A 19794-nucleotide genomic window follows, 5' to 3' on the forward strand; every position below is an offset into this window, starting at 1 on the left:
CAGTTTTCCATGACACTGGTAGGGTGGCTAGAAAAATAGTGTTGAGGCTCAAGTAAGTTTGAGAAACACTGAGTAGGGCTTTTCAAGTCTTTAATATGCTCAGTGCCTTGTGAATTTCCAAGAAGGAGCTACTTTATCACGAAAGACCTTTTTCACCATATGCATTGAGGAAGGGCACTAATGAGTCCTCTCCTGAAGCAAGCCCAAGAGTGGCCTGGATTGCCAAGTAGAAGTAGGCTAGAGTAGTCAGGGTTTGAAAACTGACTGAACAAGGATGCCCCAAATGCTAACTGATCTACTGCGGGCCCTCCAGGTGGACATCCCTGGTATATTGCACAGGCATTCCCAACTGGTCCATTTCCAAAAGTTTGAATCTTCTAAGAAATTGACTTTTATTTTTACAACCAAACCACAAGGAAGGGAGAAGTTCCTTCTGCGAGAAAATGGTTGTTTTAGTGAAAGAAAGTTGCTGTCCCCTGCTGCTTCTCTCTTCTATTGGTTCTAGAAAGGGACAGAAGAGCAAAGGGAACCGAAGTGTCTGAGGGGCCCTTATCATGCCCTCCGCTTCTGAAGGATTCTCTTTAGTCAAGAGGGTAACTCTGGGGAGGTGAACGCCAGCCCTATTTGACTCTCAGATGAATCATTTGGTATTGGTTTTCTGCAAGCAGCCTGGTGACTCTCCTGCTGCTTAACTGTTTTTGTTTTGTTTTGTTTGAGGAGGGTGGGGCCAGGATGGGAAGGAAAGCAGGAAGGCCCTTACCAGTCATGGGAAGCTATGGTTTTGATCTCCAAAATTCAGTGAGAAGAGACACTCAGTTGGTTCTCCACTTCCCCAACTGATCCCCAAAGCCACACATCTCTCACTTTTCACGTGTATTGTGTTCTCCTTAGCTGGTTTTCCCAGGTCTGCTTCATATTGTATTTACAGGAAGGCTGAGGAATCTCAACTTCAGTGCAATGGTAAATTTGGGATAAAGACAATGTTTCATAGGCTACTTACTGCAAGAACTGCCCTGTCTCGTTCCACCAAGTCTGCAAGCTTATCCAACAGATGTCCTCTCTCTGAAGCATCCATCCTTCTCCACACTGAACCAAGGGAGAAAGCCAGGCGGGCTGCCTGCACTGCTTTGTCTATATCTGCCTGTTAGAGAGGAAGAGTGCAGCTGAAGAGAGAGAGCACTCCAAATAAAGGGAGAATACCTGACTCCACAGAAAAGGTGATGAATGAATGTCAGTGGTGGTAGCTGGGGAGACCCACTTTAGTGCTCTGCCATCTAAAGGCTATTTCAGAAGAATTATTATCTAAGGACATACCTTGTCTGCTTCTTGAACTTCACACACTTGTTCTCCCGTGGCTGGATTGTAGACAGGCAACACTCTCCCACTCTCTGAGTTCTGCCACTCGTTATTAATAAAAATCTAAGGGAGTAGACAACAGAAGGGATCAGGGAGACAGGTGGTAGGAAGCCAGTCAATAGTGAAGTATTATGGAAGTACCATGGCAGTAATCCTTGTTTTGTATGCTTGCTGCTGTACAATTAAAGTATGGAATTTGAAGAGTTACAAGAGACCCTCAAACACTATACAGCCCAGTCTCACCTTCAATTTAGGAATTTCCTGTTATTTTCACCTCAGTTCACCCAAGGATTAGAGTTCTTACCTTTAGTGAGCCTGTCAATGAGTGAGAAAGTCAAACAAGGCTGGAAGGACAGAGAGTTTCAGTCACAGAAACCATACACTGAGGTTGAGAAAATAGTTACTGACAGCCCAAGCTCTGGCCAGTATCCAAAAGGGGTAAATAGTGGATCAAACTGACAGTTGTCAAGCTTTAGATCCTAGTTTCTCTGTCAGAGGCATCAGTGACTTCCCAGGGAAACTTTAATGCTCCTGGAATAAGCGTTCACCTAATTTACAGTCAGATCCTGAACTGAGCAAGGACTCTGGTCAAACCAACTGTGAGTTAAACACAAGCTACATGGCCCAGCCTTCAAATTGGTCTCTCTCTAGAATTTTTTGTTTTGAAAATTTTTTTATTGAAGTATGGTTGATAGACAGTATTGTACTGGCTTCAGGTGTATAACAGTGATTCAACAATTATAAACATTATGAAATGCTCACCACAATAAGTGTAGTTACCTTCTGTCACCATACAAAGATATTACAATATTATTGACTATATTCCCTATCCTGTACTTTTATCCCTATGACTTACTTATTTTGTAATTGGAAGCTTGTACCTCTTTATGCCCTTCACTGATTTTGCCTGCCCCCTCCCTCCCTCTGCCCTATGGCAACCACCAGCTCTCTGTATTTATGAGTCTATTATTTAGCATTTAATTTTTTAATGGGTGTATAGTTAACATAGTATTATATAGTTTAGTGATTATAATATTAAATCATTATATTCTAATCATAACACAATATAAGTCAACATTCATTCACATTACAAAATGCTCACCAACCTAACTGTAGTTACAATCTGTCACGATACCAAGTTATTACAGTATCATTGACTGTTCTCCATGCTGTATCTTTTATCCCAATGCCTTTTTCTTTTCTAACTTGAAGTTCATACCTCTTAATCTCTGTCACTTACCTTGTCTGCTCCCCTTTGGCAACCACCAGTTTGTTCTCTGTATTTATGAGTCTGTTTTGGGGTTGTTTGTTTGCTCATTTTGTTTTTAGATTCCACATATAACTGAAATCATACAGCAATTTTCTTTCTCTGCCTGACTTTAGTGCTCTGCTCTCTCAAAGCTATTTAACAAAGAATCATTTTCTAAGAAGGACATACCCTGTCTGCTTCTCGAACTTCACACATTTGTTCTCACTTCACTTAGCATTTCACTGAGCATTACACCCTCTAGGTTCATCCATGTTTTTGCAAAGGGCAAGATTTCATTCTTTTTATGGCTGAATAACATTCCACTCTGTATATATACCAAAACTTCTTTATCCATTCATCTCTTTAGGTTACTTCCATATCTTGGCTATTGTAAATAATGCTGTAATGGACATAGGGGTACATATATCTTTTCAAATTAGTGTTTTTGCTTCCTTCAGGCAAATACTCAAAACTGGAGTTACTGGATTGCATAGTATTTCTATTTCTAACTTTTTGAGGAACTTCCATACTGTACTTTGCAGTGGCTCCACCCAGTTTACATTCCCACCAACAGTGGAGGAAGTTCCTTTTCTCTACATCCTCACCAACATGTGTTATTTCTTATCTTTTTGATACTAGTCATTCCACTGGTGTCAGTCATTCCACTGTTATCTCATTGTGGTTTTGATGTGCATTTCTCTGATGATTAGTGATGTTGAGCATCTTTTCATTATTGTTGGCCATCTGTCTGTCTTCTCTGGAAAAATGTCTATTCGGGTCCTCTGCCCATTTTTTAGTCAGATTATTTGGAGATTTTTGGTGCTGAGCTTAATTAATTCTTTATATATTTTGGACATCAACCCCTTATCAGATTCATATTTACAAATCTATCATTCCATTCAATAGGTGGTCTTTTCATTTTATTGATGGCTTTCTTCACTGTGCGGAAGCTTTTTAAGTTTGATGTAGTCCCACTTGTTGACTTTTGTGTTTGTTTCCCTTGCCTGGGGAGATTAATTGGTGAGTTAAACAAATTACATGTGTAAATTGGAGTTAAGATGTCTTTCTCTTTGTTTTGAAGGCTACATGTCATGCAAAAGGAAAAGGCTTTTAACTCTCAAATTGGTCTCTCTAGGATTTCTTTAAAGTTTTGGTTTACTGATATAGGAAATGGAGATTTTTATTAAAATGGAAAAGACACTAATGGTTTAAAAAAATTATTCAAGTCAATTGCTCAGATTTGTAAGAAATGAGTTAAAGGAGAGGGAAAACATAAGCAAGATATTTAAGTTTTTTACTATTAAAAGAAAAACCCAAATTAATATGTTTGAATCATGAAAGCTCAAAGAATACACAATACTTTACTCTCTAAAATTCATGGCATGACAATGAAAATTTCTGAGCTTACAAGCCAGTCAGTTGTTAGTTTGGAACAACCAGGATGATAAACTGCTTTGTTATCACCTGCCATTTTAATCATCACAGATGAGGCTAAATGAATATAGATCTACAATTTTAAATATTAAGTTCTAGATTATTCCAAAGTTTTGCTTTTTCCTTAATTTGATAAAACGATGAGCCTGTGTTAAAAGACTTATCTTTTCCTGGAGAGTTTTTAAGATAAAGGGGGAAAAAAAAACCCTAAATCTGTATTAGCACTTAATACATATGTATTGAGCATCAACCCAATGACCTTTAAATTATATAAGATTTCAGTTTTTAACACAGCATTTATAAACATGCTTAACAGAATGTACTCATTTATTCAATAAATACTTAGATATTTCTAGACAGAGGAGAGGCAAAAATGACTAAGACTTAACAGCCCTTCAGGGCCTTACAGTCTCCAGTAGTTGATTAAATACAACCCTAATAGCAAGATATTTTTCTCTCTACTAAAGATAGAAGGACAGTAAGTCTGAAGGAGAAGGTTCTTGTCATGACTCCGATCCAAAGTTTACTGCCTTCTACTCTACCATGGGTTCCAGGAGTGCTCAGCCCAAAGAAATACTAGTTAATGTCCAAGCCTAAATTAGATCTATTGTTTTTGGATTCATGGTCTAGTTCTCTTTGCACTCCATTGAGCAAATTTCGTAACACTTCACAGCTCATTGGCATACTCCTTTGAAGCACAATATGATCTCTAAGGTAACAAAAGAAAAAAAATTAAGTGGTTAGTTTCATTAAAGATTCACTTCTAGAGTGATATCTGATTTATGTAAGAAGAGGTCTTGCCAATATTCTTTATTTCCTTTATTCTCTATTTGACTGAAATGTCCTAACTTTCTGATTATCATCAGGATCCAACTTTAGTTTTTAAGCTTCTCTGTTGAGCAGCACTAACTATACATAAGGATTGGTATTTCATAACTTTTATTGTTTCTTAGAGATCTTCCAAAGATTAAGAGAAAAATTACTTCTTTTTAAATAGGATAAAACTCATTTTCTTACTATTGTCCAGTCTATTAACCATTTTATAAATAGAAGATACATATTGAAGATCTTCCCCAGTATCTTGAAACATATTGTTATTTCATCATCCTAGGAATTATTCCATCATCACTCATCAATTATTTCCAACTATACTTTTAAAAAAAGCTAAAATAATAAGGTAACAAAAAAATTATGGGACTGCCTAGCCATCAGTAAATCAATACATCACCACTATTTCATCATCCTCTGGTTTTCTTATGTGCTGTCCAAAGTAAAGCATGATCTTTGGTATACAAGAAGTCTGGGGACACCATCTTTGTCATATTTATTTTAGCTTGCAGTGAACACAGTTAAGAATTCAGAAATTCTCATTTCTGTTCATATTGTGAAAGAGGAGAAAATGAACAAAGACATTTCACAATTATTAGCTGCATCAGAAGGTGAAGAAGGCAGAGAGAAAGAAACACTACAGACTCTACCAGTGAGGGTAAAATTGACTGTATAAGCAAACTCTTGGACCATGAGTCTTTAGGATAAATAAATAAATTTTCTCAAACCCAAGAATCAAAGAGAAAACAAGATATTTATAAGCAAAAAGGGAATATGGTATTCTAACCCCATTGAGGTCATTTAACAGGAAGGACTTAATTATTTAATATTTCTCAACAAGAACCCAGACCATCCCATTGGACTAAAAAAGGACACATAGCAATTCTTTTATCTTTTTTGATATTTGTAGGTAAAAATTTATTTGCCGTGATTCATAAATGGACAAATGCTGAAGGTAGGTGTATACACAAAGGCGGTTGGAAGAACAGGTATTATGTACAAAGAAAAATGTTCACTGAATTGACTGATCTAATAATTTACTTTTATAAAACCAGAAATGAAAATGCTTTTGTATATAAGAAACAAAAAGATGACCATCCTCTTTTCTACAAAATTATAAACCTTCAAACTTTTCAATAATATTAACAGTGTGAAAATACACATGCAAGAACCAGAAGTACCAAGAAGCTAAAACCTATAAGAGATAGGTATCAGTAATTATGACATAAATATTTTCAGTTTCATATATAACAGCTGATGATCAGGTAGTTGCATTCAAAGGCCCTTAGCCATTTCAGTGCATATACCTCCAAAATACCACAAAAATATGGAAGAAAAATTTGGCTTACTATGTTCAAATTCTTATTTTGTAGTCTTCACTACTTCTTTATATAAATGTTTCCTAAAATAACTTAAAATTTAAAAAACATAAAGAGCCCATTGGGCCCAGATGGTAAGTGTGATGATTATTTTTCCTGGTATGTTGAAGGTTAAAATATTTGATATTTTTACTAATTACTATCTTTGTAGTCCTATTAAGACATTTGAAAAACTTGTATTGACAGCTTTGTTGGGATTGCAAATACCTTTATAGTACTTGAAGGTTTTCAGCTTCTTCAGAGAATTTCAAAATTTCTGAATGCTGTCTAAAATGTTCTCCGCTGACCAGGGATCGTTGGAGAAATAGCTTATTTCAGGGCTATGGCAGGGAAAAGACAGATGATCCTGGAATACATACCATGGTGCCAAAAATCAAGTACATGCTCAAAAACTGCTGGGATGTATCAAAGGACACAAGCCAACATGAAGAGGCTCCCAGTGGCTAATACTAGCACAACTTAAGCAGCAAAATAATGATAACAACAGATTATTATTTGTAGAATGAAAAAGGCATCCAAGAGCCCATAATGATATAATTTTTTAGTGAATAAACAAATAATAGGGGATAAGGAAAAACTCTTCACAGTAGAATTACAACTAACAGCTGTGAAGGAATGATGGAATTAGATAGTCATCATTTGTTACATCATCACAGTAATAACTGCTTAGGCCATCAATGGCTGGTAAAATTAGTGGGTAGAGGTATAATGAAAAATTGAATGTTTATGTAGTCCTAAAGTATCTTCCCTCAAGATACTTAATAAATACAAAGGGAAAAAATAGTAACTTTGCGCTGGAGGAATCTAACAGATCTTCAATGTTAATATCATCAGTAATGGGACAAATAGATCTTTATTAACATTTTATCTTCATGGCCTGCTACTTATAATTAGAAAGCTGTTACTGAAATCTCCCACTTTGGTAGATTTGTCAATATATCCCTTCACTCCATCATTTTATCCTTAATAAATTTTTGGTTATTTTATTAGTGAATTTAAGTGTGTATGTCATTAGATTCTCTGGCAAAACAGAACCATTTATCAACACGAAGTGACCTTCTTCATTACTCATAAAGCTTTGTGTCTGAAAGTTTGTTTTGCTTAATAATAGTAAAGCTCACTAAGCTTTTCTTTAGTATCTTCCTCATCTTTCCCATCCTTTTACTCTCAATTATATCTTTATTATTTTGATATGCCTCTTTAAATTGTGAATGGCTAGATTTTATTTTATTCAATATGAAAATCTCTTAGCTGACTAGTTTAATACATTTGTACTTATTGTGATTATATTTTGTGTGATATTTGGACTTGATTTCTCTTTGTCTTATTTTACTTCCTGTTTTCTCCTTTCTTGCCACTTTTTTTAAAAAACTAGTATTTGTTGTTTGTTTCACAATTCAATTTCTCCCTTTTATTGGCTTGAAAGTTGTACATTATATTTCTAATCTTTCTTTGGATATCCATAATATTTTATCATGCATATTTAACATTTGAAGTCTTAAGTTAATATACATCTTAATATTCTTCCCAGACAATTAGAACGGCCTTAGAATACTAAATGTAATTGCTCTTCTCCAGGGGTTTAATATTTTATAAATAAAGAAAATGGTTTCTTATAGTTAAAGAAATTTTTTATTTTTCTCAGAATTCCTTAAGAATTTTATTTAGTAAAGATTTACTGAGAGTAAAGTTTCAGTTCTGAACATAGGTCTATTATACCCTAATTCTCAAAAGATGCCTCCAAAAGGTTATACAATTCTAGGTAGTCAATTATTTTCTCACAATCCGTTGAGGATAGTATTTCAATATTTTCTACCTTGCCATGGGGTTTGTGAGACATCTGCTCTAAGTCTATGACTATTTCATAGTTGATTTGCCTTCTATATATGGGTTACTTTTCAGATCTTGTCTTTGTCTTGGAGTTCTTAAGCTCCATCACAGTATGTCTAAGTATCAATTTAATTTTTATTTATCTTGATAATTAAATACTGTGTTTACAGTGTCTGAATTTTTGTGTAAGTTCTGGAACATTCTTAACCATTACCGTTATTTCCTTGAATATCATTCTTTCTCTTCTCTCCTTCCAGAATTCCAAGTTTGACACCTTTGTTGGTCCATCTTCCATGTCTTTTTTTTTTTTCTTTAAGGTATCATTGATATACAATCTTATGCTCAGGTTTCACATGAGCAACATTGTGGTTACTACATTCCCCCCTATTATCAAGCCCCCACCATATATCCCATTAGAGTCACTGTCCATCAGCATAGTAAGATGCTGTAGAGTCACTACTTGTCTTCTCTGTGCTATACTTCCTTCTCCATGCCCCCCCTATATTATATGTACTAATCGTAATACCTCTTAATCACCTTATCCCTCCCTTCCCACCCACCCTCCCGAACCCCTTTCCTTTTGGTAACTGTTAGTCCATTCTTGGGTTCTGTGAGTCTGCTGCTGTTTTGTTCCTTCAGTTTTTGCTTTGTTGTTATTCTCTATAGATGAGTTAAATAATTTGGTACTTGTCTCTCTCTGCCTGGCTTATTTCACTGAACATAATACCCTCTAGCTCCATCCATGTTGTTGCAAATGGTAGGATTTGTTCTCTTTTTATGGCTGAATAATATTCCATTGTGTATACGTACCACCTCTTCTTTATCCATTCATCTACTGATGGACACTTAGGTTGCTTCCATGTCTTGGCTATTGTAAATAGTGCTGCAATAAACATAGGGGTGCACAAGTCTTTTTGAATCTGTGATCATGTTTTCTCAGGGTAAATTCCTAGGAGTGGAATTCCTGGGTCAAATGGTATTTCTATAGGTTTTTGAGGAACCTCCATATTGCTTTCCACAATGGTTGAACTAATTTACATTCCCACCAGCAATTGTAGGAGGGTTCCCCTTTCTCCACATCATTGCCAGCATTTGTTGCTGCTTGTCTTTTGGATGTTGGCCATTCTAACTGGCATGAGGTGATGATATCTCACTGTGGTTTTAATTTGCATTTCTCTGGTGATTAGCAATGTGGAGCATCTTTTCATGTGTCTGTTGGCCATCTGAATTTCTCCTTTGGAGAAGTGTCTGTTCAGATTCTCTGCCCATTTATCCTTGGGTTATTTGCTTTTTGGGTATTGAGGCAATGCAAGCTCTTAATACATTTTAGATGTCAGCCCCTTATCAGATATGTTATTTGTGAATATATTCTCCCATACTGTAGGATGCCTTTTTGTTCTATTGATGGTGTCCTTAGCTGTACAGAAGGTTTTCAGTTTGACATAGTCCAACTTGTTCATTTTTGCTTTTGTTTCCCTTGCCCAAGGAGATATCTTCATGAAAAGTTGCTCATGTTTATAGTCAAGGGAGTTTGCCTATGTTTTCTTCTAAGAGTTTTATGGTTTCATGACTTACATTCTTAGGTCTTTGATCCATTTTGAGTTTGTGTATACAGTCACACAGTAATCCAGTTTCATTGTCTTGCATGTAGCTGTCTGGTTTTGCCAACAACAGTTGTTGAAGAGGCTGTCATTTCCCCATTGTTATGTCCATGGCTCCTTTATCATATATCAATTGGCCGTATATGTGTGTGTTTATATCTGGGCTCTCTATTACACTAATCTATGGGTCTGTTCTTGTGCCAGTACCAAATTGTCTTACTGTGGCTTTGTAGTAGATCTTGAAGTTGTGGAGCGTAACCCCCCCTGCTTTATTTGTCGTCCTCAGGATTGCTTTGGCTATTCGGTGTCCTTTGTGGTACCATATGAACTTTAGAACTATTTGTTCTAGTTTGTTCAAGAATGCTGTTGGAATTTTGATAGGGATTGCATTGAATCTGGAGATTGTTTTAAGCAGGATGACCATTTTGACAATATTAATTCTTCCTACCCATAAGCATGGGATGTATTTCCACTTATTGGTGTCTTCTTTAATTTCTCTCAAGAGTGTCTTGTAGTTTTCAAGGTATAGGTCTTTCACTTCCTTGGTTAGGTTTATTCCTAGCTATTTTATTCTTTTTGATGCAATTGTGAATGGAATAGTTTTCCTGAGTTCTCTTTTTGCTAGTTCATCATTAGTGTATAGGAATGCAACAAAATGCATTAATTTTGTATCCTGAAACTTTGCTGAATTTATATATTAGTTCTAGCAGCTTTGCAATGGATTCTTTAGAGTTTTTTATGTACAATAGCATGTCATCTGAGAACAGTGACAGTTTCACTTCTTCCTTAACAATCTGGATGCCTTTTCTTTCTTTGTGTTGTCTGATTGCCATGGCTAGGACCTCCAGTGTTATGTTGAATAAAAGTGAGGAGAGTGGGCATCCTTGTCTTGTTTCTGATCTTAGAGGAAAAGCTTTCAGCTTTTCACTGTTAAGTATGATGTTGGCTGAGGGTTTGTCATATATGGCTTTTATGATGTTGAGGTACTTGCCCTCTATACCCATTTTGTTGAGAGTTTTTGTCATGAATGGGTGTTGAATTTTGTCAAATGCTTTTTCAGCATCTATGGAGATGATCATGTCATTTTTGTCCTTTTTTTTGATGTAGTGGATGATGTTGATGGATTTTCGAATGTTGCACCATCTTTGCATCCCTGGAATAAATCCTACTTGATAATGATGCATGATCTTTTTGATGTATTTTTGAATTCAGTTTGCTAATACTTTATTGAGTATTTTTGCATCTATGTTCATCAGGGATATTGGTCTGTAGTTTTCTTTTTCTGTGTTGTCTTTGCCTGGTTTTGGTATTAGAGTGATGCTGGCCTCATAGAATGATTTTGGAAGTATACCCTCCTCTTCTACTTTTTGGAAAACTTTAAGGAGGATGGGTCCTTCTTTAAATGGCCAATAAGATTCAGTGGTGAAGCCATCTGTCCAGGGGTTTTGTTCTTGGGTAGTGTTTTGATTACCAGTTCAATTTTGTTGCTGGTAATTGGTCTGTCCAGATTTTCTGTTTCTTCCTGGGTCAGTCTTGGAAGGTTGTATTTTTCTAGAAAGGTGTCCATTTCTTCTAGGTTATCCAATTTGTTAGCATATAATTTTTCATAGTATTCTCTCATAAATCTTTGTATTTCTGTGGTGTCTGTAGTTCTTTTTCCTTTCTCATTTCTGATTCTGTTTATGTGTGTAGACTCTTTTTTTTTCTTGATAAGTCTGGATAGGGGTTTATCTATTTTGTTCATTTTCTCAAAGAACTAGATCTTGGTTTCATTAATTCTTTCTACTGTTTTATTCTTATCTATTTTATTTATTTCTTCTCTGATCTTTATTGTGTCCCTCCTTCTACTGACTTTGGCCTCATTTGTTCTTTTTTCCAGTTTCAATAACTGTGAATTTAGACTGTTCATTTGGGATTGTTCTTCCTTCTTTAAATAGGCCTGAATTGCTATATACTTTCATCTTAGAACTGCCTTTCCTGCGTCCCACATAAGTTGGGGCATTGAGCTCTTGTCTTCATTTGTCTCCATGTATTGCTTGATCTCTCTTTTAATTTGGTCATTGATCCATTGATTATTTAGGAGCATGTTGTTAAGCCTCCATTTGTTTGTGAGCCTTTTTGTTTTGTTTGTACAATTTATTTCTAGTTTCATACCTTTGTGATCTGAGAATTTGGTTGGTACAATTTCAATCTTTTTAAATTTACTGAAGCTCTTTATGTGGCCTAGTGTGTGAATTATTCTGGAAATTGTTCCATGTGCACTTGAGAAAAATGTGTATCCTGCTGCATTTGGGCGGAGTGTTCTGTAGATGACTGTTAGCTCCACCTGTTCTAATGTGTTGTTCAGTGCCTCTATGTCCTTCATTATTTTCTGTCTGGTTGATCTGTCCTTTGGAGTGAGTGGTGTGTTGAAGTCTCTTAAAATGAATGCATTGCATTTTATTTCCCCTGTTAATTCTCTTAATATTTGTTGTACATATTTGGGTGCTTCTATGTTGGGTACATAGATATTTATAATGGTTATATCCTCTTGTTGGACTGACCCCTTTATCATTATATAATGTCCTTGTCTCTTGTTACTTTCTTTGTTTTGAAGTGTATTTTACATGATACAAGTATTACAACTCCTGCTTTTTTCTCCCTATTGTTTGTGTGAAATATCTTTCCATCCCTTCCCTTTTAGTCTGTGTATGTCTTTGTGTTGAAGTGCATTTCTTTAGGCAGCATATAGTTGGTTCTTGTTTTTTTTCCATTCTGTAACTCTATGCCTTTTAATTGGTGCACTCAGTCGATTTACATTTAGGGTGATTATCAATAGATATGTACTTATTACCATTGCAGGCTTTGGATTTGTGGTTACCAAAGTTTGAAGGGCAGTTTTTTTACTATCTAACAGTCTAACTTAACTCACTTAGTATGCTATTATAAATACAATCTGAAGATTCTTTTTTTCTCCCCTTTTTTTTCTTCCTCCTCCAGTCTTTATATGTTAGGTGTCATATTCTGTACTCTTTGTGTATCCTTAACTGACTTTGTGGGTAGCTAATTTAATTTTGTATTTGGTTAGTAATTAATTGATCTACTTCCTTTACTGTGGTTTTATTTCCCCTGGTGACAGCTATTTAGCCTTAGGAGCATTCCCATCTAGAGAAGTCCCTTTAAAATACACTGTAGAGATGGTTTCTGGGAGGTAAATTCCTTCAACTTTTGCTTATCTGGGAACTGTTTAATTCCCCCTTCAAATTTAAATGATAATCTTACCAGGTAGAGTATCCTTGGTTCGAGGCCCTTCTGCTTCATTGCATTGAATATATCAAGCCACTCCCTTCTGGCCTGTAAGGTTTCTGCCGAGAGGTATGATGATAGCCTGATGGGTTTTCCTTTGTAGGTGATCTTTTTTCTTTCTCTTGCTGGTCACTCTGTTAGGAATAGTTTTATTTGCTGTATTTTCATATTATATGTGGTTTGGGAGGAGATTTATGACTCATTTCCCATGCCACCATCTTTTTTCCTGCTTGACACTCTTTACTCTCTGTACTTTTTTTCCATAAGCAATGACTGGAAAGCAATACTCAGAATGTTCCACTGCAGATAGGTATGTCTTGCAACATCTCATTTCATGGAACCTGGAACCATAGAGCAAGCATGTCTCCGGCTGCTGCGCACTGAGATTCTCGGTCATGGAAGTCACATCCCAGATTGTGGCACTGGTCTGAGCAGTGGACATCCTGTGTCCCATCTTCCATGTCTTTTAATTACTCACTTTTAATACTCTGTCTTTGTCCTTGATCTTTGCCATTTTAATCATTGTATGTCTTGGTGTTGTCCTCCTTGGGTCCCTTGTGTTGGGAGATCTGTGGACTTCCATGCCCTGAGAGACTATTTCTCTCCTCAGACTGGAGAAGTTTGCAGCAATTGTTTCTTCAAAGATACTTTCTATCCCTTTTTGTCTCCTTCTTCTAGTACCCCTTTAATGTGAATATTATTCTGTTTGGATTGGTCAAACAGGTCTCTTAATATTCTTTCATTCCTAGAGATCCTTTTTTCTCTCTCTGCCTCAGTTTCTTTGTATTCCTGTTCTCTAATTTCTATTCCATTTACTGTCTCCTCTACCTCATCTAATCTGCTTTTAAATCCCTCCATTGTATGTTTCATTTCAGCTACTGTATTTTTTAAGGTGTTTATCACCCTCTTGGAATTCATCCCTTAGCTCTTGAATATTTTTCTGTAGCTCCATTAGCATGCCTATGACTTTTATTTTGAATTCCCTTTCAGCAAGATTGGTGATTTGAGTCTCACTGAGCCCTCTTTCTGGTGTTTGAGGGATTTGGGATTGAACAAGTTTCTTCTGCCTTTTCATAAACCTATTGGATAGTGAGAAGTATTAGGTTTGTGTAGGCAGTGCCCTCTAGTTCCCAGAAGTTCTGCTCTTTGGAGCTGCCCAGTACCTGGAGTGATGACAGTTGTCACAGGCGAGCAGTCCTGTTGCCTACCCTAAAGAATGAGCCCTTTCCTGCTTCCCAGCCTCAGTGCCTGCATCCACTGTCAGGGCCAGTGAGCCACCCATAGGGAGCAGCCTCTGCATTAAGGCCCTAAGCTGCCGTAGATGGAGCTGCCCTCCGGCTGGCCTGGAGCAGTGGCAGGGGTCACAGGTGAGTGCCGTCAGTGCCTGCCAGGAGGTCAAAGCCCTTTCCTGCTTCCCAGCCACAGTGCCTGGCTCTGCTGTCAGAACCAGTGAGCCGTGCACATGGAGCAGCCTCTGTGTTAAGCTGTGGAGTTGCTGTAGGCTGGGCTGCCCTCTGGCTGGTCTGGAGCAGTTGTTGGGGCAGTGGGTTTGTGCGCAGGTGCAGGAGGGGAGGAAGTCACAGGCTGCTTACCACAGTGCAGGCCTTGGCACTATGTTGCCAGCCAGGGGGATGGAGCACCTGAAGGTCCTGAAAGTTCCCGAACTGCTGGGCTGAGTGTGCTGGGACGATTTTGTCTACTTGTTCCCTTTCCTGAACCCTTGCCCCTTTAGCAGCCCTCTCACTATTGTGAAGTCTTTCAAAGCACCTGCCTTTCTTTTGTCCTGTATCAGCTGGTTGTGGGAACCTGTCACAGTCTCAGTCTCTGACTTTGGTTTCATCTCCTCTAATCTCCAGAGCACTATGCAATGTGGGTTGGTGCTCCCAGAGCAGATTTCTAGGGCTGGGTATTTAGCAGTCCTGGGCTTTTACTCCCTCCCTGCTCTGATTCTCTTCCTCCTGCCGGTGAGCTGCGTGGGGGAAGTGCTCGGGTCCCACCAGGTCACGGCTTTACTACTTTACCCTTTTCCATGAGATGTTCTCTTCTCCCAGATGCAGACTGGCTGGTGCAATCTTATTTCTGGTCACTCTTTTAGGAATAGATTTATTTGCTGTATTTTCATTTTATATGTGGTTTGGGAGGAGGTTTCTGACTTCATTTCTCATACCACCATCTTTTTTCCTGCTTGACACTCTTTACTCTCTGTACTTTTTTTTCCATAAGCAATGACTGGAAAGCAATGGTCAGAATGTTCCACTGCAGATAGGTATGTCTTGCAACATCTCATTCCATGGAACCTGGAACCATAGAGCAAGCATGTCTCCTGCTGTTGCTCACTGAGACTCTCAGCCATGGAGGTCACATCCCAGATGGTGGCACTGGTCTGAGCAGCAGACATCCTGTGTCCCATCTTCCATGTCTTTTAATTACTCACTTTCTATCTTTTTTTAAAAATATTTTATGTAAAAATAGATTTACTGCTTTTGTGAATGTGGGAAATACTCTTCTAAGCAATTCAAACTGTACAGGGAAGCACAGAGAAGAAAGCAAAATCACCTCAAATTTTATCAGCAAGAGATAAAGTCACATATTTATGACTATCCTGGTAGAAATATCTCTAAGCCCACATAAATTTGTAATTTCATGAAAGAAGATCAACTCTACATGAGCTTCATGATTTTTTAAAAATGTAACAATATACTGCAGACATTTTTATGGTTTTATGGCATTCCAATGTGCGTATGCATATATGTGCATGCATGCATGCATGTGCAGGCATGTATGTAGCCTAATTCATTCTATCAATTCTCTACTGAAGGACATTTACATTATTTCCATTCATCTCCTTTTTTCTCTGTGCTGCAGTTGCGTATTTCTTCAGCTGACTCACCCAATTCTCTTTACCTAGGTCTAATCTGCTAATTTCAATGTTTACATTTTTATTTTTGTAAATTCTGCTTTGTTCTTTTTCAAATCTGCCTGGTCATTTTGTTTCGGTTTTAAAAATCAGTACTTCAATTTTTAGAATAGTTTTTTTACCAAAGTATGCAGAAGTCCCATATATCTCCTATTCTCAATTTCTTCTACTTCTTTAGTACCTTGCATTAGTATGGTACATTTGTTATAAATGATGGGCCAGTATTGATATATTAACTAAAGCCCATATACATTAGATTTCACTTTCTGAAAAGTGCATGTATTACAGTACATATTCAGTACCATACAGAACAGTTTCTTTACTGCCCTAAAAATCTTGTGCTCCACCTATACTGATCCTTCCCGCTTCCTCCTAAGACAAACACTCATTTTTTTACTGTCTCTATCATTTTTCCTTTTCCAGAATGTCATATAGTTGTAATCATGCAGTAGGCAGACTGGCTTTTTTCACTTAGAATCTGCATTTAAGGTTCTCCCATGTTTTTTCACAGCTTGTTAGCTCATTTATTTAAATGCTGAATCATATTCTACTGTATGGGTGTGCCACAGTTTGTTTATCCACTCACCTTTTTAGAGGACATCTTGGCCACTTCCAGTTTTGGGAGATTATGAATAAATTTTCTGTTAACAGTTGTGTGCAGGTTTCTGTGTGAACATAAATTTTCAACTCATTTGGGTAATGAGTTGTTTGCTGGATTACATAATAAGACTATTCTTAGCTGTGTAGGAAACTGCCAAACTGTCTTCCAAAATGAGTGCATCATTTTGCATTCCCACCAGCAATAAATGAGAGCTCTTCAGCTTCACATCTGCATCAGCATTTGGTATCATCAGTTTTTGGGTTTCAGCCATTCTATTAGCCTTGTATCAGCATTTCATTGTTTAAGTTTGAAATTCCCTAGCAATGTAAGATGTTGAGAATCTTTCATACGCTATTTGCTGTCTGTATATTTTCCCTTGTGAGGTGCTTAGATGTCTTGCCCATTGTTTGTTTTCTTAGTGTTGAATTTTAGGAGTTCTTTGTATGTTTTGGATACAAGTCCTTTATAGGATATGTGTTTTACATATAATTTATCCCAGTTTGTGGCTTGTCTTTCCATTCTCTTTCACAGTGTCTTTCACAGATCAGAAGTTTTTCCTTTTAAGTCCAATATATTAATTTTTCCTGTCATGAATCATGCTTCTGGTGTTTTATCTAAAATCTCATTGCCAAACCCAAGGTCTCCTATATTTTCTCTCACATTATCTTCTAGGAGTTTTAAAGTTTCACATTTTAACATTTAGTCTATGATCCATTTTGAGTTAATTTTTGTGAAGGGTGTAAGGTCACTGTGAATGCAAAATGTAAAATGATGCCAGAACATCATCATTGAAAAGAGTACCCTTTCCGTGTTACTGCCTTTGCTCCTTTGTCAAACATCAGTTGACCGTATTTGTGCGGGTTTACTACTGGGCTCTCTATTTTATTCTGTTGGTCTATTTGTCTACTCTTTTGCCAATAGCACAGTCTTGATCACTCTAGTCTCATAATGAATCTTAAAGTTGGGTAATGGTGGTCCTACAACTTTGATCTTCTCCAATGTTATTGGCTTTTCTGGGTCTTTTGCTGTTATATTAATATAAGTCTTAGAATTAATTTGTTGATGAGTACAAAATAACTTATCAGGATTTTGATTAGGATTGCATTGAACTGACAGATCAAGTTGGAAAGAACTGACATCTTAACAATATGAAGGTCTTACTATATCCATAGAAAATCTTTCCATTTATCTAGATTCCTTTTATTAATTTTATCAGTATTTTAGTTTTCCTCATAAAGATCTTATACATGTCTTGTTAGATTTATATCTAAGTATTTTTCTTTTTTGTGGTAATGTAAACAGTATTGCATTTTTTTATTTCAAATTTTAATTGTTCAATGCTGGTATATAAGAAAGCAAATGACTTTTGTATATCAATCTTGTATCTTGCTTTATTCCTAATAATAGAGGAAAAGCACCTAGATTCTCACCATTGAGTATGATGTCAGGTACAGGTTTCAAGTAGATGTTCTTCATCAAGTTGAAGTTGTTCTCTCAGTTTGATGAGTTTTATCATAAATGGGTGCTGGATTTTGTCAAACGTTATTTCTATATGTATAGGCATTATCATATGACTTTTCTTCATTAGCCTATTGGTGACAGATTGTAATAACTACTTTTTAAATGCTGAACCAGTCTTGTATACCTGGAATAAATCCCACTTGGTTGTGGTAAGTACTTTTTATATATTGTTGGGTTTAATTTGCTGATATTTTTGAGGAGTTTTGCATTTAAGTTAACAAGAGAGATTGGTTTATAATCTTTAATTCCTGTAATGTTTTTATCTGGTTTGGTATTAGAATAATGCTAGCCGGCCTCATAAAGTGAGTTAGGAAGTTTTTCTTCTGCTTCCATTTTCTGGACAAGACTGTAAATAATTTGGTATGTTTGGTAGAAGTCACCAGTGAAACCACCTGGACTGTCGCTATTTTTTTTGGAAGGTTATTAATTACTAATTCAATTTCTTAAATAGATATAGGCCTATTGAGACTTAGTCAATATGAGTCTCCATTTTCAGCTCCCACCATCAACTACTCTTTCCTTTTGTATCTCTTACGTCAACCTCCTGAGATGGGCATCTGACTGGGTTCCAGCTTATCTTTTGAAAACAGTCTCCAGATGCAAATTGAATGACATTAAATGTCCAAAAACCTGGAGTGAGGAAGAAGGTCATGTTACATAGTTTGAGGCCATCTAAGGTCTAAGTTCCGGTTCGGAATAATTTAATTTCAAAAGAACTGTGGAAGGGCAGGCAACGAGTGATAAATATCTCAGGAATGGGTGCTAATTTGGTAGGTGTTGGAATTTCAAGGAGATAGATATGTGTGTGTGAGCATGTGTGTGTATGTGTGTATATAAATTAAACTTTGGTTTTGATATCTGGATAATGCTGATCTCAAGGAATAAGTTGGAAAGTATTCTCTCTTCAATTTTCTGGAAGAGTCTGTGTAAAAGTAGCTATTATTTTTTCCTTAGATATTTGGTTAGAATTCACCCATTAAAGACAACTGGTCCTGGAGGTATCTTTGTGAGAATATTTTTTAGCTATAAATTAAATTTCTTCAGTACATATAGGGCTATTCAAGGAAGTTACCTATTTCTCCTTGTGTGAGTTTTTATAGAATGTACCTTGCAAGAAATGGGCCCATTTGTTACCAAATTTATGGGCACAGAGTTGCTCATAATATCCCTTTATTATCCACTTACTGTCCATGATGGCTCCTCTTTTGTTTCTGATGTTAGTAATTTGTCTTCTCTCTTTTTCTCTTTATTAACCAGGCTAGATTATTGATTTCATTGATCTTGTCAAAGAACCATGCTATGGTTTCACTGATTTTCTCTACTGTTTTCCTATTTTCAATTTCATTGACTTCAGCTATGATTTTTTATTTTTCTTCTCCTGCTTGCTTTAGGTTTATATTGCTCTTCTTTTCCTAGTTTCCTAAGATAAAAGCTTAAACTATTTCTTGTTTTCTCACAGATGTACTCAATACTATAAATTTCCCCCTAACAACTGCTTTCACTGCTTCTCACAAATTTTGATACACTGTATTTTCATTTAGTTCAAAGTATTTTTAATTTCTCGATTCTTTGACCCATGTTTTATTTAGAAATATGTTGCCTAATCTCCAAATATTTGGGGATTTTCCAGCTATCTTTTTGTTATTAATTTGTTTAATTCCACTTTGGTCTGAATGTGTGTTTTTTTTTTTATGTACTCTTTTAAGTTTGTTAAAATGTGTTTTATGGCCCAGAATCTGGTCTATCTTGGTGAATGCTTGATGTGAACTTGAAAAGAATGTGTACTTTATTAT

At 36.5% G+C, this 19794-nt stretch overlaps 1 protein-coding gene across 1 annotated transcript in view; it reads right to left on the reverse strand.

Moving 5' to 3' along the window:
• The window catches only part of ALDH1A2 (aldehyde dehydrogenase 1 family member A2), a 95793-nt gene that overhangs the window by 46405 nt on the left and 29594 nt on the right, over window positions 1-19794 (reverse strand). The window contains exons 3-4 of the mRNA XM_037021060.2: window positions 1315-1419; window positions 1001-1141 (exon numbers count right to left, since the gene is read on the reverse strand). Of these exons, the coding sequence (XP_036876955.1) occupies window positions 1001-1141; window positions 1315-1419 (246 nt within the window). The remainder of the gene's footprint in view (window positions 1-1000; window positions 1142-1314; window positions 1420-19794) is intronic.

The sequence above is a fragment of the Manis javanica genome, chromosome 8 (genome assembly GCF_040802235.1).
Source record: "Manis javanica isolate MJ-LG chromosome 8, MJ_LKY, whole genome shotgun sequence".
Classification (NCBI taxonomy): Eukaryota; Metazoa; Chordata; class Mammalia; order Pholidota; family Manidae; genus Manis; species Manis javanica.